Source organism: Trachurus japonicus, chromosome 12 (assembly GCF_045865225.1).
Source record: "Trachurus japonicus isolate A0001 chromosome 12, Traja_1.0".
In the NCBI taxonomy this organism is placed as follows: domain Eukaryota; kingdom Metazoa; phylum Chordata; class Actinopteri; order Carangiformes; family Carangidae; genus Trachurus; species Trachurus japonicus.
Window position 1 is genome coordinate 27,567,373 of NC_140918.1, and position 26,919 is coordinate 27,594,291.

The window sequence follows — 26,919 nt, forward strand, 5'->3', positions numbered from 1 at the left end:
TGCCAAATTAAAAAAAAAAATCCATTCACATACAAATATAATGAAAGAAAAGTTCAGATTTTGTTTGTAAATTCAGAGCATTAGTTTCAATGTCTCACTCAGGGACATCACACAAACTCTCATAATAATTTGTTGTAACATGTGTGTCACAGGGGGCTGGAGCCAATCACAGCTGGCATGGGGTGAGGGGGCGGGGTTCAACCTGGACAGGTCCCCAGTCTATCACACACTCACACCTGCAGGCAGATACAGCCACAATGAACCTGTTGTACCTGTCTAACCCAGAGGGTGAACATCCCAGATCCACACAGATCCAAACCCAGAACCTTGCCGTTTTTTAGCGAAAAAAAGTATGTGAACCCTTTGGAATTTCCTAGTTTTCTGCATTAATTGCTTGGCTTTCCATTGCAGGCCTGAAGTTTGTCAGTCCAACGAAATTCATTTTTTGTATTTTTTTTGTTCTTTATTTATTTATTTATTGATTGTATTTTTTTGTACGTATGGTGTAAAAATGGCGCTGCATACCAGCATGTAAACATCATCTCAAAGGTGAGGTACAGTGGAGGGAGCATCATGGTTTGGGGCTGCTTTGCTGCCTCAGGGCCTGGACAGTTTGCCACCATCGAGGGCAAACTGTCCAGCTTTATAATAGATATATGGATATACGCAACTCTCGACTGGATCTAAATATCTCCTAATGACACCAAAGTTATATGGGTGAACAAACGACCATATTTTATGCCAATAATAAAGTCCAGGTAAAAAAACGGCACTTCTCCTTTAACAGGAGATTAAATTAATAAATTAATAGATTAAATTGAATTAAAAGGCATAGTTTCTTAAGCCTGTGCTTAATTAGCACAGTCAATTTTGTAATGTGGGCAAATAATAATCACAAAATCAGTTTCCATGCCCAGTGTGTGTAGGAAGTGTCACACACGTAAACAGGGAATTGGAAAGGGATTTCACAAATCAGCAGATCATCTAAAAGTCTCTGTGGATAACTTGTGGAGTGTGGTTATAAATGATGTTACAAGCGCGGTGTCGGGCTTGGATCAGGTCTGGGCTGACTTAGAGATACTGGCAGGTAATGGGTCGGGTCTGGTACCAGACTTTGTGCGTGTGGGGAGCTGTGGAGAGTGGGGGGCGGAGGTTCTGGAAAAAGAAGAGAATTCTGTCTTTCTTCCTGAACTCATTAAGTTGCTTAAAGGGATAAACTTTTTTATTTTACTTAAAGGGATACTTTAATACTGGCTGGCAACAGATTTTCATAGAGATAGCGGAAAGAGTTCACTTTTGAATCGACCCAAACACACACTATGAAACATCCAAATACCTCCATACTGCTCGTCTGTACTGACCCAGTAAAAGTTGTTCAGAAAAAATCCTTGGCATGACGGTGTGTAGAAAATTGGTGAATTATCGATTTTGGGTGAAGTATCCCTTTAAAGAGTGATCTTAAGTGGTTCTAAAAGGGTCACATATAGTGCTGAATGTACAGTATTACACTGACACACACTATTCATGCAGCCTCTTGTATAGATAAATCTGGGGTTCAGTACGTTACCCTGGAAACCGCGGATGAAACACCCAGCTCTTCTGTGGGAGACCCAGGCCACAGTGCAGACTGAAGATGCCTTCAGGTACAGTCCCGACAATTCCCTTCTGCACCTCAGCAGCATCTCAGTGCTGACTGACCATCACTGATTACAGTTACTGGTCTGTTTCCTGTGGTTGTCCCGGTCACATGTCACTCATAGGACAGCCAGCCAATCAGAAGAGAGGAGACAACTGATCAGGAGCTAGTCCACAGTGTGTGTGACTCCTCCAATCCTAACAGTAATTAGATTGTTTTTCGATTTTCCCATTTGTCTTTCAATGGGAAGTTCTACATAATAGCTTTTGTTGAAAAATAAAAATCAAGAGTTGTGATTTTCACAGAAAGAATTAGAACAAATTACAAAGTTAAATTTTTTTAAAACACTTATAAAACTTCTTCTTCCACATTCATTTTGTTTATCCTGCACCAAATGTGACCTTTGTCGGCATTACACCCCGGCAGTGTCTGCATCTCCTCTCCCCGCCTCGAGTCCCCAGGGTTTGAGAGAAACGTCTGAACCTACATTTAATCAGAGCAACAGAGAGGAAGCAGCTTGTCTGGGGCCGTTCATGACTCCTCGCTCCGTGCAGGGACCTACTTTCCTGGGTGACACGGGGCAGCCTGCCCTGTGGCCCTGACTTCCAAGTACTAAAAGTAGTAGGCTGCCGCAGAGAGGGCGCATCCTCCGCCAGGTCTCCGAGAGACTGCAGGTACAGTGTTTGAGGACTCTGCTGAGGTGCAGCAAACCTTCCCCTGCAATGGTCCAATCTAACTCCTGCTACACTTAAATGGGTGGAGGTGGTGGCGTAGGTCTGTGTCAGATGAGTTTGATGTTCAAGCGTGTACATAGTCCACAGTGAGACACTGAAATGAATGCTATGAAGGGTTGTTCAGTAACAAAAGCTGTAGGTCACACACACCATGCTGTAATTTAGAAAATAATGCTTCTATACCTTCACCAAAACTTTGACTAGGTCCATCTTGTTGAGCAGTAAACAGACGACTATGTAGCGAGCATAATACCGAAGCTTCTTCACTACTAATTCTGGCCTGATAAAAGACAAGAGAAGATTGTAAGAACACATCCACACTAAAGAACTGGCACATTTCAAAGCCTTGTACTTTGAGGCTATTTATAGTAAACACTGACTGTGGTTGAGTTACTTAAAAGGGATAGTTCAACATTTTGGCAAATTGGCCCATTGCCATAATCCCTATAGTTTTAGGAGTAGGTTTGTTACCTTTAATTGTCGGTGCAAGCTATTTTTAGAACGGCGGAGCAGAGCGGCGAGCTGCTCAGAGCTACGCAACGGAGGCTAATGGAATTTCTTGGTTTCTCTCATCAAACTCATCAAATACACAATCCAACAACTCCAAAACGCTCTGGTGGACAAGTTGTGACCTGCACATTCACCACGCTATGAGATAATAACGGTAAGTTACAAGATGGAGTTGTTTTTGAGGTAAAGTCACGCAAAACTGCTGATACACATTCCCGTCGGGGGCAATTTTTCGGCAAGCAGTCTCTGCATTTACAGTACCTCGAAAAACAACTCCGCCTCGTAATGTTCCGTTGTTATCTCATAGCGTGGTGAATGTGCAGCTCACGATTTGTCCACGGGAGCGTTTTGGAGTTGTTGGATTGTGTATTTGATGAGTTTGATGAGGGAAACCAAGAAATCCCATTAGCCTCCGTAGCGTAGCTCTGTGCAGCTAGCGGCTCTGCTCCACCGTTCTAAAACTAGCTTGCACCGACAATTAAAGGTAACGAACCTACTGCTAAAACTATAGGGATTATGGCAATGGGCCAAATTGCCAAAATGTTGAACTATCCCTTTAAATCTTATATTCTATATTTTTCATGCTGAGATGTAAACCAATAGGGCATGTGTCCTACTAACAGGTAGTGTGTGTACATCCAAAGTGTAATTTATCTGACAAAAACTATTAAAATGTGCCACTCCCACAGACTGAAGCTCACAGTTGGAGGAACTCGACCTCACCTGTCCTCTTTGTTGACCTGAAAATAGTAGGATCGCTGGCGGATGGCTGAGTAGAATGAAAAGGCCTCATTCAGGTAACTTGTTTCTGAGGTACGAAGGCTGAAAATCAGATTAAAGATGAGAACAAGTAGTGACTGATTATTTTCAAATATAATAAATTTTTAATGATTTGATTCTGTTAAATACAGCAACAATTCACACACTATTGTATTATCAGAGATGCAGCACAGAAAAGTATTAGACAAGTTTAAAGACGAACTATGCAGGTCCGGTCGCTTTTCCACTGTTTTTCTAACCCTCCTCTCGGTCATGTGCATTTGTTTACAACGAAGCCGGCGAAAAATCAATTAATGGTAAATGGTAAATGGACTTGCACTTATATAGCGCTTTTCTAGTCACTCGGACCACTCAAAGCGCTTTACACTGTAATGGTCGCATTCACCCTTTCACACACATTCATACAGCACTGCTCGCAGACAGGCTTTGGAAGATAATCATTCACACACATTCACACAGGGCAGGTGTGGGTTCAGTGTCTTGCCCAAGGACACTTCGACATGCAGACAGGGGGAGCCGGGAATCGAACCGCTGACCTTCCGGTTAGTGAACGACTGAGCCACAGCCGCATGGAGCTATGGATAACGTTATATAACATATACGATGTTATGTTACGTGTGTTTATTTGTGTAGTCTTAACTGTCATAAAAGATTACGGGTTACGGAGCGCGTTTGTGTCGCGGTGCGCAGAGACGAGAGCTGGGACACCGGGTTGGCAATCGAGTAACTACACTGATGTTGTAAGGTTGGTTTTCAGCCATAAGACGCCAGGTGGAAGACAGAGAGCCTCCATTCTCACTCGTAACAAGTCACAAGTCATGTAGTTAACTATCACAATTAGCCTGGAGCTTTTAAATTAAGGTAAAAATGGAGCATAGCCACGGGAGAAATCCTGCTTAGTTCCTCTTTAAAATTAGGAACCATGTCATCAGTTGAAATTAAAAGAAAAGAAAAGTAATCTGTGGACTTTCCCCATCATATCACTCACTAAATGCTCCAACAAAGACACCGAGCTCCCAATTAAGTTTTTTTTTTGTGCTGAATCCAATTCAGGTCCTTTAATAATGCTTCTGTGATGATTGCCAGTTTAATGTTAATTAATTCTGTATCTGACACTGATATAAGTGAGATAGCTGCAGCCTGCTTAATCCTTTTTTACTTGATCAAAATATTGAAGGTACAACACCCCCCCCACACACACACACACAAAGACCACACAGTATTAACCACCACAGGTTTTATGGTGATCAGTGATTAGAAGTCTTCATTATAATCCACATTTAACTTATTGTTAATGAACACTTTAAATGGCTGATAATGATGGGAGGTCACTTAATTGGGGCATCCCTAATTAGATCTGTTTTACCAAAAGCCAAATTGGGAACAAGTATCAATTAGCTGTGCAGTAATTGTAGCTCTGTGATGGAATCTTAAACTCTCCCAACTTTAGCTTAACACTTAACTTTCACTTTCATCCATACGACTTCTCTTTAATCACTCTCACACAACCATGAAATGTCACCAAGGAAGCCCTTCTCTATGGACAGGCTCATGGCTGACTCCAGTGTGTGGTGTGTTTGATGACAGTTGGTAAATACCAGCATCCTTAACTCACTCCCTCTCGCTGTCCTATCTCTGTCTTTCCCAAATAGTTGATGTTTCCAACTCCTCTGTCTTGGTGCTAAGAGCTTGTTGTTTCAGTTCCAGCTGGTGTAGTGGAGACAGAAGCAGACTTACTAGTAGTGGTAGTAAAGCTGTCCAATTTTGGAGGCGACTTCTCCAATCTGCCATCTCTTCAGTCCATACCGACTGTCCAGAACCTGCCTGTCAGTAAACACACACACACGACACAACACTGAGCACTAGACAGCAACGTAAACCAGAACATCTAACGCACCACTGACAGTGATTAGAAATACAGGCACATCTCAATACAGTAGAATATGATGGAGGTCATCAGTCTTCTCCAATGATAATGGAGCTACTGATCCAAACTAAGAGACCATTTAAAGGCTCAAGAACCTTTGCAGCTGATTAGAGTGTGACATCATTAGGTTACAATAGTGAACTTTTACACTAATTTTATTTTATTTAATCAATTTTGTGTTTTCATTAAATATAAGCCATAATCATTACAATCAAAAGACATAAAGACATTAAAGATTTCAGTCTGTGTGTGTAAAGAATCTATATAATATGAGTTTCACTACAGTATTTGAATTGAACCTCTGAAATAAATTAACTTCTAATTTATTAAGATGCACCTTTATTATAGGCTATAGATTCATTTTACGCACAGACTGAAATATTTTATGTTTTTATGTCTTTCAATTGTACTGATTATGGCTTTAATGAAAACTAAAACAAAATTCAATAAATCAAAGCTTAGATAGTGGAAAAAGTTCACTATTGTATCTGAATGGTGTCACACTAATCAGCTACTTAACTCAAAACACCTGCAAAGGTTTCCTGAGTCTTTAAATAGCCTCTTGTGCTGCGTTCAAGCCAACTCAGAGTTCGGAATTTCCCAGTAGAAAACTCCCATTTCTGTCGTCAAAGCTTTGGAGACGCATCAGGTCAGAATAACCAAAAAACATGGCTGAGCAGAACATTAAAAGTGCTTCACATGAGGCATTTAGACATGACACAACTTATGCATTTTAACCCATGTTTTATTACAGACGGCGCTGGTTCTGTACGGGAGATGCACCTGTACATACTTTGGGTTACTGAGGTGAAACAGTTTGCCATTGTATCTAAACGTTAGTTCACATTAAATCAAAGAGATGTGAGCTCTGAACAGCTCTGGTGATGATCATGTGGGAGAAGAGGAGGTGGAAATAACCTGTGCTGCTGCTGAAACTTCCACAGTTTAGTGTAGACATCAAAAGTCCGACCAAAGTAGGATTGCCACTGCTTGTGTCCATACTGAGGAAGGTCTCTGAGGAAGAGGAGGAGAGAGAGGAGACGTCACTTACATCTGATAACAGAGACGATCAGTTCACAGTCAAACACTGTTCACACGCTGTTGGTACTGTTTGTGGTGAAAGCATCCAAACAGAACTCATACTGTGCAGTTTGAATCACATTAACTCATAATTATTTTTCAGTTGTAGTTGTGTAACGTTCGTATTTATCTTCCAAGTGGTGATTCTGAACAATATGTTTTCATCAAACCCATTTAAACAAAAGGACAATTAAACATTACAGAAAAATAATTAGTTTAGTTCAGATCAGTGTCTTTACTCATTCAAACGTGTTTCTGTAAATAAGCAGCAAATCACCAGTGTAACGGAGGCTTGGTCTCATCACGCTGCGTTCTGATTGGCTCAGTGATGCTGATGAAATTTATTCATCGGCGCATATTGAATGAAGAGCCACTTTAAGATCCTTCAGTTGATAAAATAAAGATCTTTGATAGCCAGCTCTAATTAGATCTATACATCCTGATCCTGCTCCCATACATCAATTCAAACCTCTGGTCTCACAGCTCATTTGTCTAACTAATTCATATCTTGATGAAAAGATGGTTTCTATGTCACATGATCGCCACAGGAGAAGATGGAACAACCAGCTCCACAGTTTTGATTTGCAGTGTTTGGCTGTGATGTGGGTGGGTTCAAATGTCAGTCCAGTCTTTAGAGTAAAACATATATGATTAAAATGAAAAATATTCAACAAAACTGTTTCTTTTTTTTTTCCATTTCAGCCATTTGACATTGGTCTAAATCGAGAGACCTTTAAAAGCAGACGCTTCGGGCCGATGATCAAGTGAGTGACTCAAATGTGAAGACGTCAGTTGTGACTAATACGGCACAAACTCAGTGTGTCACTCAGCTCAGCTCGGATCAGAGGAAGCAGGATGCAGCAGAATCAAGGTGACGTGGTAAAGACACACGGGGAGCAGCGAGGGGGTGGATATTCATCTGATCCCTCCAACCAAGAAATCTTTCTCTCATCCGTCCAAGAGTCCGGTTCGAGGGCCTGGCCTTTTCCCTCTCTCTCCGTCAGGACCGTGCTGCTTGGCTCTCCACCACATGACAGGTTCACAGACTCAGCAGGAGCTGCTCCTGCTCCTCCAGATGGCCAGTGTGTCTGTTTACACTCCGCAGCATCTCTGAGCTTATTGTGATATTCACTGGAACGGTATCACAACCAAAACATCAAGAGTCGCTCTGAGGATCCGATCCTGGCCCGACGACGTTAACTAATGAAACCTGCTGCGAGGCGAGCATCCAGGTCATGGTGCAGGAGAACATTGATAGAAACAGTGTCTGGTGTGAATCATTTGTTCTGTAGAGACGACGCAAGCTTCACCCACAGAGAGGAGTCAACAGCAAAGCACAACATTTTGAGCAAACTCACTTTTGGAAGGAAAAACAATATCAAAACCCAGAGCCTAGAGAGTATTCACTTGGCAGAGTTTATCACTTTTTCTGAATGAAGCTACGATTCAGTGAATTAACTGATCATGAATTACCAGAGCGGTAGGCTGCATTAACACTATAGAGTTGCACACCTAAACTTGTACATTACATTGCACAATTGTTCATCCTCCACTAACTGAATTACTGTAAATATGTTTTATGTCTCCTTATAGTTATAGCCTTAGTTATTTTATTCTCCTAATTATCGTATCTTTATTTATTTATTTTTATTCTATTCTATTCTATTCTATTCTATTGGAGCTGCTGTGACACAATAATTTTCTGCAAAGGATTAATAAAGTACTATTCTATTCTATTCTTCTATTCTATACCCATTGATTGACTGATTGATTGATTGATTTTCAGTTGATTTGTTAATTTAAGTGTCATGCACATTACTGTGCCCGGCCCACATGGGTTTACAAGACACTAAATAATATAAATACATACATTCAAAGATAAAATAAAGCTAACAAGTCTACTCATAAATGTGTCCATAGACTCATGCAACAAAAAAAATCTGCGTTAACAGGCAGTTTTCCAAAATAACGGAAACAACAATAGTAGGTAGTCTCATGGATATAATGTTTTCTGTGTCAGAGTCCATGCTGCTTTTTCACTAAATCTGGCCAGGACATGGATCTCCTCCTTGAAAAACCAGCTCAACATATCACACTCAGACATCCAGAATAAGTAGGGTTTCTTCACCTGAACTTTTTCAAACATGGGTTTTCCAAAAAAAAAAAAACTTTAATAATTACTGGCCAAAATACAAGTCCAATAATGACATTTTTTGACAATTAATCCAATTATAATTAGCCAACATTGACTTGATTTTGCTACTTTTCAGTCCATTTGCCCTCTAAGCTGATTTGAAACAATATTAAATGTTGTTTTTTGAAGAGTCAAAACTGTTCTTGTTTTTGTTGTTTTTTTATTGTCTTTTATATTAGTTAGAGGCAGAACTATGATGTTCAATTCATCTTTACTCACTACATCTTAGCCTTTCTTACCCTCAGGTGTGTAGATAAATTACATTATAAATGTCAAGTTATCAGTATCGGTGGGGGAAAAAAGTATCGTGCATCCCTAATTTGAAGCAAATCATAAAAGACAAGCTAGACAACTCGACGACAGACATCACATCTGTACACAGAGTTCAGGCTGAGTGAGTCTGTGTTGTTCACTTTATATCAACATGTCACTGTGCTGAAATGTTATGTTTGTGAACTGACAGCTGTAGCAGCAACGCTCCACATGCAGCGTTCACAGTGGCTAATGTTGTTTAAACTACAGTAGAGAGAGACAGCTCATTACCAAGCAGCAAACTCCCAAGAGTGAAAGATAAAGAACTGAAAGTGACACTTCTCTGATGGCTGCTTGAAGCTGCCTCCAACAGACTGGGAAGAGAGTCTGACCAGGAGGAACTGTGTGCATCTTCGACATCTAACAAGTATCCAAAGTACATTTCTTTCCTTGTTAAACCTAAAACATCTGTGATGATGTGTGTATAACGTCGTCTGATCGTGCTTTTGCCTCCTCATGCACATGCACTGGATAAACAGCAGGAACCGACACACTAAAACAGCTCTGATAGTGTGATATCACAAGCACTACAGCGTTAATCGATCAATAAAATAGAACCATTATTGTTTATTGAGCCATCATGCAGATCTGTGACACATCATCATCTGGTCACTCTGTCATCCCTGAACCTCAGTGTGGCCACAGTGCTGGGCAGGGGACAGGTGAGTGTGTGAAGATATTGGCTGAATTGTAATGTATTGTACAGTATTTTAAGTTGAAGACAGTCTGCTGTTAAAACATTTTTTTAAAGGGATAGTTCAACATTTTGGCAAATTGGCCCATTGCCATAATCCCTATAGTTTTAGGAGTAGGTTCGCTATCTTTAATTGTCAGTGCAAGCTGTTTTTAGAACGGCGGAGCAGAGCCGTGAGCTGCTCAGAGCTACACTACGGAGGCTAATGGGATTTCTTGGTTTCCCTCATCAAACTCATCAAATACACAATCCAACAACTCCAAAACGCTCTGGTGGACAAGTTGTGACCTGGACATTCACCACACTATGAGATAATAATGGAACGTTAGGAGACAGAGTTGTTTTCAAGGTAAATGCAGAGACTGCTTGCTGAAAAACTGACCCCGACAGGAACGCGCATCAGCGGTTTTGCATGAATTTACCTCTAAAACAACTCCGTCTCCTAACATTCCGTTATTATCTCATAGCGTGGTGAATGTGCAGGTCACAACTTGTCCACGAGAGCGTTTTGGAGTTGTTGGATTGTGTATTCCATGAGTTTGATGATGGAAATTAGCCTCCGTAGCGTAGCTCTGAGCAGCTCTGCTCCGCCGTTCTAAAAATAGCTTGCACCGATAATTAAAGCTAACTAACCTACTCCTAAAACTATAGGGATTATGGCAATGGGCCAATTTGCCAAAATGTTGAATTATCCCTTTAAGTTGAATAGATGATGAGTAAACAGTGAGTAATAGGGTTAAATAATCGTGATTTCAATATTGATGAAAATAGTTATGATTTTTGCCATTGTGAGCATCCTGACATTAAACATCCAAGAGTCAAGGTGGTGACAGTGGAGACTTATAGACGACTCCACCTACAGCAGATCAGCATTGTGTTGCTGTTTTGTTACTGTCATTGCTTGTGTTGAAAATACCAAGCCAAAAAAATGTGAGATGACTTTGTAGAACTGTGACAGAGGAGCACCAGCCACTCTACAACCAATAACACTTATCCCATAAACGGAGTAATTAGGTCACTGACACTCATCTGATAATAGTTTCAATTACATAATCACTAGGAAAAAAAAGGTTTTCATTTCCAGATCAGGAAAGTAGTCAGAGCAGCCATAAATAGTCAGAGGACTCGTGTTCATGTTCACTGTGTAGACATGTTGCTCAGGTTGCATAAAGGCTGATGATTATTAACTATTAGTAACAGTTTTCTAGTAAAGAGGGAGATGGAGTGGGAAGAGGTTGTTTTTTTTAATCATCAGTTGATTTTTAGTATATTTTATTTGGGAAAATGTCAGAATTGGAGATAAAAAAATACACAGTGAATGTTTGTACTAGAAGTCGACCAATTGTGTTTTTTTTAGAAGGCTGCTATGATAACTGTTTGACCTAACAGCATCCTGAAGTGTGCGGCTTCATGTCATGATCCATGGACAGTTGAATTGTTTCTACCCTGATCTGACTGAGGACAGTCCCAGAAAACACACTGTGAGGACAAATGAGCTGACAACAGGTCAGGATGACATGGAGTCAGCCTCCCTGTAAAACCTGCTGCTCCACTCTTCACCAAAAAGGTTAGGTCCACATTTTCTCTAACTATCACCGGAATAATGTGTTGAAGGTTCTTTGTGTGGACTGGTGAATTATCTGTGGTGTAGTCTGTGTTGAAAAATATAATTCAAAGTTTGTTGTGTATTTATGGCAACACACTGATGAGTCAGTGCTTCTCTAGAGTTACCTCCTCATCTGTAACACTTTAACCAACTCTACTGGTGGATGAGTTTTACATAACGGTACCGTTTACTTTCATATCATTTTCAAACATTTCATTTCACTGTGCCAAACTGAAGTTAAATTATGAAAATAGTTCAGATCAGACTTATCAGTCATCAGAAAGAACAAACGACATACAGTATATTATATATTATGTTGCTTTCCAACCTCTGGAAACAACTGCTGGTGATGCTGTTTCCTCTAGACTGGAAATTAATCAGCTGCCAATATAAACCTTGGCTGTGCAGCAACAGCAAAACCTACAAAGAGCTCCTTTAAACAAAGTGTATTTTACATTTTGTCGAAAGTTGATACAATACTGGACTGACCCTCAAAAGGCCAACAAAGGACAATTACATCACTGGTAAGAAACAACTTGTTTATACCTATATAATGAGTGGCTTTTCACACATTACTTGTGGTCTTAAAAGGGATAGTTCAACATTTTGGCAAATAGGCCCATTGTCATAATCCCTATAGTTTTAGAAGTAGGTTCATTAGCTTTAATTGTCGGTGCAAGCTATTTTTAGAACAGCGGAGCAGAGCTGCAAGCTATACAGTGCTACGCTACGGAGGCTCATGGGATTTCTTGGTTTCACTCATCAAATACACAATCCAACAACTCCAAAACGCTCTGGTGGACAAGTTGTGACCTGCACATTCACCACGCTATGAGATAATAACGGAAAGTTACCAGACAGAGTTGTTTTCGAGGTAAATTCATGCAAAGCCGCTGATGCGCGTTCCTGTCGGGGTCAGTTTTTCAGCAAGCAGTCTCTGTATTTACCTTGAAAACAACTCTGTCTCCTAACGTTCCATTATTATCTCATAGCGTGGTGAATGTGCAGGTCATAACTTGTCCACCAGAGCGTTTTGGAGTTGTTGGATTGTGTATTTGATGAGTTTGATGAGGGAAACCAAGAAATCCCATGAGCCTCCGTAGCGTAGCTCTGAGCAGCTCACGGCTCTGCTCCGCCGTTCTAATAACAGCTTGCACCTTCAATTAAAGCTAACGAACCTACTCGTAAGACTATAGGGATTATGGCAATGGGCCAATTTGCCAAAATGTTGAACTATCCCTTCAACTGATTCACATCATTTTCCATGTGTTTCTCATACACACTCATGATTTGGTCACTGAATCTTCATCTATTGTTTCAATGTTTTATGCCGATGGTGATATGTTTTACATAACAAAGGAGGAGGCTGGAATGAACGATATGTGGGAAATACAGATGCTTGAGTAACATGAAAGTGTGTGGAATAATACCGAGTGATATCACTGACTGAAATGATCACAGTTACCAGAATTATCATGACAGTGTTAAAATGCACTGAAAATATTAAAAGCATTATAAAACAACCTGAAATCAATTTATGAGGTAAATATTTGCATTTAAACATAGAAGCCAACACATGTATGTCATTAGGGACCAGTACTGGGTGTATCTGTAATGTCTAATAAGTGAACGTGTTTCAGACACTGTAGACACACCCATCACCTGGCCAGGGTGGTGCTGTTACGTAATGCACCAAATGTAAAATTCATTCAGGAGCTGCTTATTCTTTTTTGGCAGGTTGCAGACATTCACACCACACCCAGAGAAAACTGATGAAAAGAACAGAAACCACTGCACCACCGCCCCGACATATGAATGACCTGTGTAATGACACTGACAAAGACGCTGGATTAAAGGTGGATAACTACCATCATAGGTGATACTTCAGCTGCTTCAAAGGGATAGTTCAACATTTTGGCAAATTGGCCCATTGCCATAATCCCTATAGTTTTAGGAGTAAGTTCGTTACCTGTAATTGTCGGTGCAAGCTATTTTTAGAACGGCGGAGCAGAGCGGCGAGCTGCTCAGAGCTACGCAACGGAGGCTAATGGAACTTCTTGGTTTCCCTCATCAAACTCATCAAATACACAATCCAACAACTACAAAACACTCTCATGGAGAAGTTGTTACCTGCACATTCACCACGCTATGAGATAACGGAACGTTACGAGACAGAGTTGTTTTCGAGGTAAATTCATGCAGACCGCCTTAACAGGAAAGCGCTGCGGGAAACCCTGCACTGGGGGCAGTTTTTCTCTGCATTTACCTCAAAAACAACACTGTCTCGTAACTTTCCGTTATTATCTCATAGCGTGGTGAATGTGCAGGTCACAACTTGTCCACAAGAGCATTTTGGAGTTGTTGGATGGTGTATTTGATGAGTTTGATGAGTAGCGTAGCTCTGAGCAGCTCACGGCTCTGCTCCGCCGTTCTAAAAGTAGCTTGCACCAACAATTAAAGGTAACAAACCTACTGCTACTATAGAGATTATTTGCCAAAATGTTGAACTATCCCCTTAAGAGTCCAGTGTCTGCTTCCAAACTGATACAGAGCAGTAACAGTGGTTACATAGTCAGGGAAACGTAACCGTTGTGATAAGGCAGGAAGTCTCAATTACCACCTTAACCTGTAGTGACACTGGAAGAATAGCAATCAAGTCCTAAACAGGAAAACATGAACACATTTCCTACAGTTACTTCCTGTATAGAGGTGTAGAATCACAATCCTTTCAATTGTATCACTCCTTCATATTTTTCAGTCTTGTAACAGAGACGTTTTACATTTTTTTCCTGACATGAGTTCATCCCTCCAGTCCAAGAGATGACAGCGTGTCAGTTTCTGCTCAGACATTCCTCTGTGACGTGAGCAACAATAAAGTGCAGACAGAGTGAGTGATGGAGACATAAAGGGAAAAGTCATTCAACCTGAGTTTGGACACATCAGATTTGAACGACTCCAGTGGATCAAGCAGTGCAATAAGACCCACGTTATCTGCAGCTTCATTAACATACCGAAGAGCTTAAAGGATCCAAGCATTAATAAAGTGACATTTAAGGTGTATTTATGGATTTCCAAATGTCACTAAGAAAACATTCCACCTTAAAGCAGCCCTGTAGCTGCCGTCAGCCTCTGAGCTACTCAGTGAATTAAACGGTTATAATACGTAAAGGTGACAACATCCCTTCATTCATCACCTGCTCCACACTAAGTGAACTAATTCAAAACACAAACTGCCTGCGTTCACTCACCTGCTGCTTCTTGACACTAATCACCACCTGCTACAGGCACGGTCTGATCTATGTTAAGTTTGTCGCTATTAGGAGCAGTGGTTACATAACCTCAGGAACAAGCCACAGTGGACCAGTGCAGGTGCATCACATGAGGTGCTCCCAAGGTACTCCAACAAATAGCACAACACCTCTGACCAGCATAATTATACGGAATACATAGAGTTATACGGTACAGCTATTACCATTGTCTTTGAATGACAATAGTTTTTGAATAGAGAGTAGAAACTGAATCAAAATGATGAAGTTTTCTGAATCTGTTTTGTTAACAATCTGCCCCCATATTGCAATATAGGCCATATATTGTAATTTTATTTTTCCAAAAGTCTATTCTTAGAAAAACTTTCAAAGTATATAAAACAAAGTTGCATCCACAAACAAATACAGTTAATTTCTATGAATTCAGACTCAGAAAAGTTGAATCTGCATTTGTATTTCATAGCTCCTATTATTAGAGGAAATAACATCTGCTTCAATCTGTGAAAAAAAAAACTTAAAGGTCCAGACAGGAAGGATGAAATAAACATTTTAAGAAATGGAATTCATTAACAGTGTTAACAATAAAGCACTGCATCTGAACAAAGGAGTTCCCACTGGTCGATGGTACAACACACACACAACCACTTCACATGCAAACTTGATGAAATACAGATGCAGCGCTCCAGAGAACTGATACAGTATCAGGTCATAAAATATAACTGTATATCAATATTTTCTCTTTCCCACATGGAAGCCCTGGGGGGATCTGCTTGATTACAACAACATGCATCCCAGCAGACAGGAGACAGCAGAGTGAGTAGAAACTGACCGTAGTCCATTGAAGAGTTGTTTGGACTTGTCCAGGAGATAGCAGAAGTCTGTGACAGTCTTCCTTTCACCCAATGGAATATCATCCTCATTCTCAGCTCCAGTCATGACACTGACTTTTCACACCTGAGCACGGACACAAAGAGAAACAACACAACAACTCTGCTTAAAAACACTGGAACCAGCAGCAACCGGACCAGAGAACACTCTGTGCCAAAGTGAGTTTATCATTACACCAACAAGAAACAGAGGGAATCTGAGTTACATTGTGCGATCCACTGCAGCAGATGTCTTACAGGTGTCCTAGTTAAGTATGAATAGAAATAAGAAACTATGGAGGAAGTGCGTCACATGGTCACCTTTTTTAGGTTGACCTGAGCTGTCCCAGATTTCACTCTCACTGTGGCTCCAACCTCCGGCTCGCTGAGACGAACAAGCAATCAGGTCAAGACAGCGAACGCACAGTCAGGTCACAGTGTTCAGCTGGAGTCTGATTAAAAATCATTTAAAAACTTTATTATGGTATTGATACGACTGACTGACCAGCACCACAGCCACTGTGTGTGTGCGTGTGTGGCTGCAGGAGAGCCTCTGCTGCTGTGTTTTATGTGCAGCATCTCAGCTCTGTCCCAGTATGCACAGCACAGGCAGGTTTACACCGCACATAAACTGTGTTGATGTGACGTGAATGGACATTGTGATACTGTGGGTGCAGCGTTGTTGAGCTCCTTCAGTCAGCGGACAGCTCTCATTCACTATCTGACAGGCCTCTTACGTGACAATGACAAGTCGTGTCCGGACGCAGTGATTGGAGAATAAAGAGCTGTAGCATCAATGAGCCACTACATGAAGGAGACGTGAAGAACAAGCACACGTACAACTCACGAGGACTCGTTCGCGGGTGGTGTTTTCTCATTGACACCAATTGTGAGCATTAACACAGCTGTATTGTGCCCTCGGTTGATATTAACACACCTACTAATGAGAGCGAGCTTAAATGGGCCGTGAGGTTGTAACACAGCTGGGTGAACACCAGGACACCGCTGCATTAACCGGCTCAACATCTGGACAATAACGTCCGGAACGACAAAGATAAAGCGGCGGTAAAGCTTAGCTAACACAGACACAGACAGAGCCACGGACCACCCCGGCTGCTGCAGCAGCTCCGACCCGCCTCCCCTCCTCACCTCTCCGGCTAACGTCGATGAACGGGAGGCGCCGCCGCCGCGGAGACGCCGCTGCTCAGTCACTGCTCAGCGCTGAAGCCTCGACGAGCTGTGCGGGCGAGGCGCGACTTCCTTGGCATCTCAGAGTGTGGAGGTGGCGGTGTGTGGTGTTGTGCCGGAGCCCCGGTGCTGCTCCTCTGTGTGTACGTGTGTGTGTGCGGAGGCTTGTTGTTCAGTGACAGGAGGCGGGAGGAGGCAGGGAGAGGGAGAGGAGAGGAGAGGAGGAGAGGAGGAGGAGGAGAGGAGAGGAGACAGCCGCTGGCTCCGCTCCAGTACAACGGGGCTAGCTACTTCCGGGTCAACATTTTCAAAATAGAAGCTTTTCCAACTCAAAACGTTGCTGAATACGTAACTATAGCACGTAACAGAGGTCTGTCCAAAAAAATAATTTTTTCCTTTTTTTTTTTGGAGTGTTTCCTGAAAGAGAAAAATCTCGACTCTCGCTTTTCCAACAACTAACTCTCTGCTCCGTCATTCCAAAATTTACTTTTTCCATCTATTTATCTCTATCTATCTATGGAGATACATTTGTGTCTTTATTATTCAATAAAAAAAAAGTTGATTGAAACAAAAAAAACAACAACAAAAAAGTGTTTGAATACAAAAACATATTTGAGACCCAAAAAATTGCATTTAAACCCTTTTTCCTTTGATTGTAAAGGTTTTTTGTTTTTTATTGAAGTAAGTTATTACTTGATATTTTGTTTAAAGCAACTTTTTTTGATCGAATAATAAAGACACAAATGCACATATCTATCTAATCCAGTTGATGAATGAGGCTGCGTTACTTCATGATACAAAATGCAAAATTTTGTATCCACAGAGAAATTTGTGTGATGAACTTGTAAGTCAATCTATTCTCAGAGAACTTAAATCTCTATTGAAGTCTCTAAACAAAGAGCTTTTGGGAAATTATGGAGACTTGAACTGGCCTACATACTATAACAAAAATCAATAGAATAAGAAAGAAAGAAGTTGATTAAAATAATTATCTCAAAGGTCGCCTCAAATAATAAAAAATGAACAATCTCTTCTAACAGTGCTTTGTAAGTAACACAAATTGTGAAAATGCTGTTTACATATATTTTTTTTTATAAACATTTCACACATGCATGAAACTGCGCTGCTGGTAATAAATTCAGTTTGCCTCCCAAGTCATTACCACTGCTGAAGTGCCTATGATCAAGTGGAGCTGCTCAGTGTGTTAAATAGGATAGACTGTGTTTGTGTGGAAAAACCCAAACCACTCACAAGTCAAGGGGCAGTTCACAAGATTTAATGAATAATGTTTTATTTGAATTACAAAAACTGAGGAACATTACAGAGACGTTGTCTGCTACAAATGTTACCATGGAGCTGAGCTCCTCAAGAAAATGCACCTGCACTGTAAAGTCTATTTCTTTTTTAAATGATAGTTTTTATAAAAGCCACTGTTGCATTGACAGTTCATCAGACTACAGACACAGTGATGACAACATGTCCAGACAGACACTTGTGGAAGTTTGCCTTAAAAATCACACAGCATCTTCAGTAAGACAGGATCCTTTAAAAACAATAAATTAAAAAGAAAATGACATTTAAAAAAAATGAAACCAGCATTTAAGGCAGGATGCTGTTGGATGGGCTGAGTGGCTGTTGATACAGTATGTGTCTGAGGAGGAATCACCAACAACAGTCTAGGTCCTGATTCAAGAACTGATCACACTGAGAGGAGAAAACAAGCATGAGATCAAACTCCTACAATCATATTTTAAGAAATATATTTATTTGAACATGTATTATTGGCACCACTTAGTTTAAATGTTTTATTTGCTTCAGTGGGATACACAACATCAAAACATTTTGCTTATCATGTAAATCTAAAATATCATGTAAATCTAAAATATCAAGAAATGTAAAAGTAGAATTTTTGTCGGGGTAGCGAAGGGGGTTTTTCCTCTGTGACAGGACAAAGTGAGCGTGGGACAGACTGTAGCCTGATGTCGGACACCTGAACAGGATGTTTCTCAAAATCTGTTGCATATAAGTACGTCTGAGAGTTGAGCTCTCTCAGGTGGAGAGGAGAGGAGAGACAGAACCGAGGAGGCTTATTAGAGGAAGTAGGGCGTGGTTGTCCGGGGAGGTATGACGCGCTCCGAGTCGGGAACGGCGCGGAACAGCTTGGGTTCCCGTCTGTTCACGTCCTTAAAGACCATGATGGACGCGATGTTCCCGCAGCGGTAGCAGTAGTTTGGCGCCGACCACACCGTCACCAGCTTCTCGTCGAACATGAACTTGTAGCCTTCGTGGACCAGCTGGTGCGCGCGGCAGATGAGCTTCAGGTTGTTGATGTGGACAAACTGAAACATGGGAGAAGTGAGAATTAACGTTCATGTGTAAAGAAAGAATTTGATTAGCTGCTTTCCATGAGGTTATATTATTCATTAATTGCCCCTTATATGACATATTGCATTGAGGTCTGGGGAAACACATACAGAACAAATACAAATTCTATTTTTTTATTGCAAAAAAAGGCTATAAGAATCATCAGTAATAAACCTTTCCGTGAGCCAACCAACCCACTATTTAGTCGCCTGAACATTTTGAAATTCAGGGACTTAGTTGATTACATTACAATACAAACCATGTACGAAGCAACAAATAAACTTCTTCCTCAAGATATCCAGAATCTGTTTAAAATGAAGGATTCCAGTTATAACCTGAGAAGACCACTATTATTTGAGAAACCAAAGACTCGAACTACTGTAAAAAATCACTGTCTTTCTGTTAGAGGGGTTAACATCTGGAATAATTGTCCTGATATATTAATATTAAATTATGCTGTACTCTAGTCAGCTTTAAAAGACTATAAGAACATCATAATTTCTCGTTACAGTATGGAAAATTAAGTTCAATGATTTTGTACTATTTTGGGTTATGCGCTGTGTACAATTTTTTATTTTGTTGTGATCAGAAATTTAACTGTACTGATTGATTTCAAATGTCTGTGATCTGATCCTTTTGTATTAATGCGTATAATTATTATTATTATTTTTATTTTTTAAGGTAAAAGGGGTAGGGGTATATCAGCTTTGGCTTCAACCTACACTCTTTCGGTTATATAAGCTTGATATATACCGAAATAAATAAATTCATTCATTCAGGTCGTTTCAGATGTTTTACCTCATTGGTGACCTTGGAGCCGAACAGCCAGCCGGCACCTCGGGGACTGATGGCCCAGGTGTCCACGTCCTCCGGGTCCGACCACACTAGATCGCAGAAGGCCCCCTTGTGGGGAATCTCCTGGTTGCGTTCGATGGTGCGGATCTGGTCCAAAGTCTTGATGTCGGGTGAAAGGCCACCGTGGACGCACAGCACCTGCTCGTCTATCAACTGACAACCAGAGATGAAAAGATGATTTGAGAAAATCTGAGAATATCACGGTGAATCTGACACTTTCCCACCTCCCCGCCCTACTGTCTGCCTGTGGGTTCAGATAAACAAAGCCCAAACTTAAGCTAAAATTAACTAGAGCCTTAAATCTGTCCTGAAGTCACCAGTTCCGTCTTTTAGTGAACCCCTCAGCCACATCGGGGGATAAAAACAAAATAACTCTGTTGTGAAATGTTGCGGGTGTTTAGTGTGTATGCTGTGTGTGCTGCATACTGTACATTACTGAAAGAGATCAGTGACAGTAGCAAAGACCCCCCCCCCCCCTAAATAACAACTGGTCAAATTACCCACCACTCAGAGGCTCAGTCATATAGCTTCTCCTTTGAACCTTTTTGTGACTCTCAGAGCTGCTGAAACCAGACTAAACAATCAAAACCGAAGATGACAAATAACAAGCTCTCTGATTGGTTGGAGAACTGACCAGAGGGTTTTAAGAGCACTGAGGGCCCAGAGCGTCATAGAAAGGCTAAATGGAGAAGCTAAATGATTCATGAAAAAGAAATGCACATTGAAAAGGGAATGCAGGTTTTCAAATACCTTCTTAAATATTTTTTTCAACTTCTATTATTCTTTTAGAAATGTCTTTTAAAGGTCCAGTGTGTAACATGGGGAGAAAACCGTGATATCTGGCTGGATTTTCCCTTCGGGCTGCCGTACAAAAATGGCGGCGCAAGATGGCGACACTCTCTAAAGCAAGACCCTTGTTATATGTATATATAAAAGAAGAATTATAAGGCTACGAAAAACCAAACACATTTTATTTTATAGCGATTATACACTTATACAAATATATTCAGGGGTAGTATACTCAGATTTTGCCAATAAACCTAGCCAATTATTATTACACACTGGACCTTTAAATGGTTTATTTAATGAGAGGTTTAAGGTGTTTTTAAATCTGAAGTATTTATTGATGGATTAAATTATCATTTATAAATTATTTTTACAACTCCTACTTTTAATGCTCTTGGAATTGGTGAAAGGGTTTATTACATTACAGGTTCAGGTTAAATGTTTACAACATACTTGTCTAATAATTATTTACACTCCCTGTTTAACTGAAAACAAGTATTTGGAAGCAGAGAGAATCTTCACATTTACTTCAGCACATGAACGCCCCACCAAGTACGGATCACTTCTCCATTTGAAGCTGTATTAAGTAGGTTTAATAAAATCAACGCGTTGCATTAGGATGAATTATCTCAGCTGAGTCGGGTCTCAGTGAAGTGATTAAATTCAGGTTCAGAGAATAAGACGCTGCCTGCAGGATTTATAAAATGGTTTTCAGTAATCTAAGATGTGAACACAGGATTTCATTGGATACATCCACAGTTATTGCTACTGCTAATTACAAACAAATAATCAAAGATTCAGGAGGTTATATCAAATATATTAAGATACATACATCGATGTACAGGTGTGTATGTGACCAGTGTGAAAGAATCATAAATGAACTTACAGCTGCCACAGTCAGCATATCAAACACCTTTGTGCAATACCTCCAGGCATTTGCATTTCCATATTTAGTTTGGCACTCATCTAAAAAAAAATGGGCAGAACACACACATACAACGACGTGGTTGGACAAGTTTGGACAGAAAACATGTGAACACACAAACAGTGAAGTGAATCAGATGTCACTCACCATAAAAGCCGTACACTTGGGTTATTTGTCTGCTCTCGTGATTTCCACGTAGAAGTGTGATACGATCCGGCCACTTTGCTTTTAAAGCCAGCAGGTGTGTAAACGTCTCCAGGCTATAATATCCTCTATCTACAAAATCTCCCTGGAGGAAGGAGAGGAGACATCAGAGCAGCCAACACACAACATCACAGAGCCTGCTGCAACTCTGACACAGCATCCTCTCACATCTACAGTATCAGCAGTTACTTTCAGCTGTCAGTCACCAAAGAACATTTAATATCAAGCGTGTGTGTGTGTGTGTGTGTGTGTGTGTCCTGTGCTTGGCGGCTTTAGACATCTTCAGAAATCTGTGAAACCATGGACAACTGTGTGATTGTGTATTCATGAGTTTGCAAAAGTGAAGAGAAAATTCTGTCATCTTTTGTGGGTGTATACAGGTGCATCTCAATAAATTAGAATATCACAGAAAAGTTTATTTATGTCAGTAATTCAATTCAAAAAATGAAACTAATACCCATTACACACAGAATGAAACAATGTTGGCCTTCTGAAAAGTATGTCCATCTATATGCACTCAATGACTTGAACTACTGGAAGTTGACTTTTCCATGATATTCTAATTTATTGAGATGCACCTGTATATTTGTGTATATGTTTTCTATCTATGTCTTGTAGTCCCATGTGATGAGCCAGATGTGTAGAATGTGGGACTAAAGGGATAGTTCAACATTTTGGTAAATTGGCTCAGTGGCAGCTTTGAGATGCTGCCAGTGAATAAGAGAGATGCTCAGCACTACATACAAATACTATGTTTTTAGGGTTTAGGGTCTCTTTGCACACTATGAATATATTTGCAATGCATTTTAAATGAATTGTTCAAACAATGACCCATCACACTCTGAGCTAACTAGTTAGGTTAGTCTCTGTGCTAAAGCAATGACAAATCAAACGATAATGACAAGCATTGTGCATCTGATATCATAATAAAAGATTACATAAAAATATTATGGAATAGATATTCAACACGTGGTTGTAAAAAAAGCAAGCAAAAGCAGGTAAACCAGGGATAGGAGAAGAAAATAACATCTGATGCTTGGTTGAACCATACCATTACAGTGTAGTAGCTGAACAGACGTACACCATAAAAACACAACACATCATGTATCCCTAAAGTGGCATTTTTTTGGAAGGTAGGACATTTTTGTGCGTATTTAATTTTATTGCAGTTTGCTCAGTCTGTATGAAAGAAAAACTAACTCACTCACCATGAAAATGTAATTTGTGTCTGGGACTTGTCCTCCGGTTCTGAAGAGCTCGCATAGATCATAAAACTAGACAGAAACATTTGGGAAGAGTCAGTTACTCCTGTGGTTGTTCTTCAAAGTCACAGTATTAGCAAAGTAAAAATACAAAAGTCATTTTGCATTTCACATGGACTGTTATCCAGTTGGAGAATTATTATATGGCATAAGTGAACCTTAAAACAGGTTTGCTCAGGCTAAAGGCTAAATGCAAGAGTTAAGTATTTATACATAAATAATTCACTGTTATGCAGTAGCTAATCTCTGTCCACTACATGCATGTAATTAACCAAATAAAGTCTCCAGGGTGGATCTAAGATAAGGATAACATTTAAATAACATTCATCATTCTCTAAGCAGCTTGAAGAAGAAAGGTTTGGCCTACCTGACCATGAATATCTCCACAAACAGTAACTGGAGTTGAGACCGGCTGAACATTTGATTCTTCCAGCAGCAAATCACAAACATAATCACATAATCTCTGAAAAAGTAAAGTAGGACAATGGTTAGCACCAGTCAGACACCTTGATGTAATGCTGCACCAGAGAAGAGAAAAACTATTTAACACTCGAGTTTCTGATGAAAATCAGATTTATTTTATTTATATTAAAAACAACTTGTCCTTCAGTGGGGAAACATGAGATCACCCCAGTTAAAATGCTGCAGTGACTTAATATTCCCAATGTCTTTACATACATTTAAACCCTGAAGAAAGGGTTAAGTTACCTATTTATATGCTTACAAAGACCATTAGTGTAACATGAAGCTTCAATCTGAGCTTTACTATTGCTTCTGCACTGCGCAGTGATAAAAAATGCAGAAAATCAATATATTATTGCTGACTATTAGAGGAGATGTTAGCCGACATGATCTAGTTAGAGACGGGGGTGAATTAGAAATGAAGCAATGCAGCTTTTAGTAATGGAGTCTGGCTTCAGTAGAGAGCACCGGTGCATGATCACAGAAGGTATGAATGCAGTAAGTGTAGCAGTGAGCTCCTAATGCAGACTGCTGATGACAGAGCTCTGAGCTGCGGCTGCTCCGCTGTGGTTCCCACCATTACAAACCTGTAACTGTTAGCTTGTAGCATTAGGCTAAGCACTAACAGCTTCCTCCCCGACTTCCCTGTCCACTCTGACATTTTCAACCGCGTTTGACAGCAGCCGGTCTCTATAATCGATGCCGCTGCCTATATGTGTTTAAAATCACAGTAGTCGTTTGCTACCTTCGAGTAATAACCAGTAGATAAGTTACTAGCCACGCTCCGAGAACAAACTTCGTACAGTCACGCCGTTGGGTCCAACTGATATTGTTATGTACAGTGCTACGGTGAATTTAGCGACATGAACTCACCTTTAGATCATTTTCCGGGAGGTATTTGCAGTGTCTCGCTATTTCAACGTACTTATCAAGGTCTAAAGGCGCCATTATCGAAGCGCTAGAATCGGTGGAGCTGTGAAACAGTTAGCCTGCTAGCTACTTCCCTTTCTTCTTCCTCCTCACCGCTCCTTCGTTGTCAACTTTGAGAACTGACGTCAAGTTTCCAGAACGAAGCCAACAACATCCGGTCTGGACCTTCAAAGTAAAATCGATCACCGTCAAGTCAGCTCTCTACTGATAAAAATAAATACCCAAAACAAATCATTTAAGTTTACACAATAATACTTAATGTAAAAACCGACTATCTCTAAATTTGAAACATGCTCAAACATGTTACCGGCTGTTTTTAGACCTTTATTTTGTAGTAAAATTAAAGGAACATTATCTCCGTCCAACTTGACGCCCTCCTCTCTGCCGTTAGCCTCCCAAGAAGATGCGACAGCGACCTCTGTTGATATAAGTATGGCACTTTATGGTGCACTAGAGCATTTTTTGAGCTGGAGACTTGAGTGGCTTTACTTATACATTGTTAATGTTTTATCAAACCTTTTTTTTTAACTTTGTTTTTTATTGAGTGTATGTTTTTATTGTGTGAGCAGCTGACCACTGTGGAATTTCCTTTGTTACTTAGGAAGTTGCATCTATCTATCTATCTATCTATCTATCTATCTATCTATCTATCTATCTATCTATCTATCTATCTATCTATCTTACGTTATGGCTTTGTTTTTTATCCAGCCACGTGATTTTGTTTTACTGATTATACAATTACTGTAAACACTGCTGCTGTGGCCTATATTCAGATTCACCATTCATCCCAAGTGCTATGCTACTATTATTTATGTGGTAGAGGAAATAAATACACCTTTCAGCTGGCTATAGCCTCCAACACATCAGCTCCAAGGACCAGCTCAGGTCAGAAACCTGTGAGGCTTCATGCAGTAGGAAGAAAATTATGATTCATTTTCTTATTTTATGGATTAAAATAAACATATATCAATCATACAATGATAATAAAACACATACAAGCAATTCGTAAGATGAAATAAATGAAATCATTTATCATGAAAAATATAAGTTGTTTTTTACTTTTATTAATATTTAATGAAAATTCCCATAAATGTCAATACTGTTTGGCCCACGACTCAGGTTAAACATTTTGGCCCCTTGTGTAATGCCTTCTCACAGTGGCCAGAATGAGAAGACAAGTTGAGGATGGTCAAGCAAGCTTCAGTTACTGTTTAACTCGCAATTTAGTGGAAAGCACAGCTCTGTTTGCATTCAGTAGAACAGTTCAATCGGTTCCTCAGACAGATATCCAATAGGCTTTATGCACAGCTCCACTACTTAAACAAATTTAAACAAGCTCCTTTATTTCCTGTCTTACATTATTGGACAAACTGATTAATCCAGGTGTGTCTGGCCATTGTTGTGACTACTGAGGTCAGAGCCAGACACACCTGGAATAATCAGTTTGTCCGATAATGTAACACAGGAAATAAAGGAGCTTGTTTTAGTTCAGGAAGTAGTGGAGCTGTGCATAAAGCCTAGATACCCGGACCGAATTTGTTTTCTACACTTGTTTTTCCCACGATGGTCAGGAGACACAAGCTAGCAGAATCACAGAGATCACAGACATCACATGTTGCGGGGACACACTTTGATCAGCAGATGGCTCTCTGGCTTTACTTACATGAAGTGGAAACTCTGAGTCACATCTTAAATCAATAGTAATCCCTCTATGACACATACATACAATGATTCTGACAATGTGGTTTATTCTTGATAGATATAGTCCTATATCTTCTCAAAACTTTATTGATCAATCACTTCCAAACGTATCACAGTGAATATTAAACCACAATTAACCTTGCAAACTATTCAGGTTTAAACAACAAAACAATTTAACAGAAACACAAATCTCTTACTCTTTCAAATGTCACTCAGTCACTTTTTTTTTTAAATCCATTTCTTATGGGCAACAATGTACAGGTCTATATAATGTTATGCATGTATAAATAAACTGAAATCAGGTTTCAAGCTGACTACATTTGTATTTTATCACAGGAACATTAGCAAAATGAGGCTTTTTTTAATTTATTTTTTTAGATTTCTTAAAGAGCTACTATGACTTTGAAGTTACCATATGAATGTTAGTTATTCACACTCACTTTCGCTATGACTGAAGTAAGAATAACTGTGGTATTTCATGGAGTTAGTGTGTTTTTATTGGCAAATGGAATTTCTTATTAAGTCAAACAATTAATTTTGAGGATGCAAAGAAATTTCCCCCACCTCTACTGCCATTAGGTTTGCAGTGCACCAAACCCAAGCGTTTATTCCTCAGGTCCAGAACTGCTGAACAATG

The 26,919-nt window shown here is 40.1% G+C and overlaps 2 protein-coding genes across 2 annotated transcripts in view; both read right to left on the reverse strand.

Moving 5' to 3' along the window:
* The window catches only part of scai (suppressor of cancer cell invasion), a 29,884-nt gene extending 12,901 nt beyond the window's left edge, over window positions 1–16,983 (reverse strand). Inside the window, exons 1-6 of the mRNA XM_085794112.1 lie at window positions 16,755–16,983; window positions 15,569–15,693; window positions 6,506–6,601; window positions 5,398–5,484; window positions 3,604–3,702; window positions 2,554–2,650 (exon numbers count right to left, since the gene is read on the reverse strand). Of these exons, the coding sequence (XP_085650238.1) occupies window positions 2,554–2,650; window positions 3,604–3,702; window positions 5,398–5,484; window positions 6,506–6,601; window positions 15,569–15,675 (486 nt within the window). The 5' untranslated portion in view covers window positions 15,676–15,693; window positions 16,755–16,983. The remainder of the gene's footprint in view (window positions 1–2,553; window positions 2,651–3,603; window positions 3,703–5,397; window positions 5,485–6,505; window positions 6,602–15,568; window positions 15,694–16,754) is intronic.
* A 1,084-nt stretch (window positions 16,984–18,067) lies between these two features.
* ppp6c (protein phosphatase 6, catalytic subunit) lies at window positions 18,068–24,702 on the reverse strand. Its single transcript, XM_085794113.1, has 7 exons — window positions 24,525–24,702; window positions 23,557–23,652; window positions 23,136–23,201; window positions 21,871–22,012; window positions 21,685–21,764; window positions 19,956–20,165; window positions 18,068–19,132 (listed from the first exon to the last, which is right to left on the reverse strand). The coding sequence occupies exons 1-7, from the start codon at window positions 24,597–24,599 to the stop codon at window positions 18,884–18,886; spliced, it is 918 nt and encodes a 305-aa protein (XP_085650239.1). The 5' UTR covers window positions 24,600–24,702; the 3' UTR covers window positions 18,068–18,883.
* Between the last annotated feature and the right edge of the window lie 2,217 nt (window positions 24,703–26,919).

Bases quoted from the DNA above. Each gene is read 5' to 3' on its own strand.
- ppp6c (XM_085794113.1), bottom strand. From the start codon at position 24,599: ATGGCGCCTTTAGACCTTGATAAGTACGTTGAAATAGCGAGACACTGC. The intron at 22,013-23,135 runs GTGAGTGAGTTA...TCCTTCCTCCAG, and splicing joins ACACAAATTACATTTTCATG to GGAGATTTTGTAGATAGAGG. The intron at 21,765-21,870 runs GTGAGTGACATC...ATTTTTTTTTAG, and splicing joins CCAAGTGTACGGCTTTTATG to ATGAGTGCCAAACTAAATAT.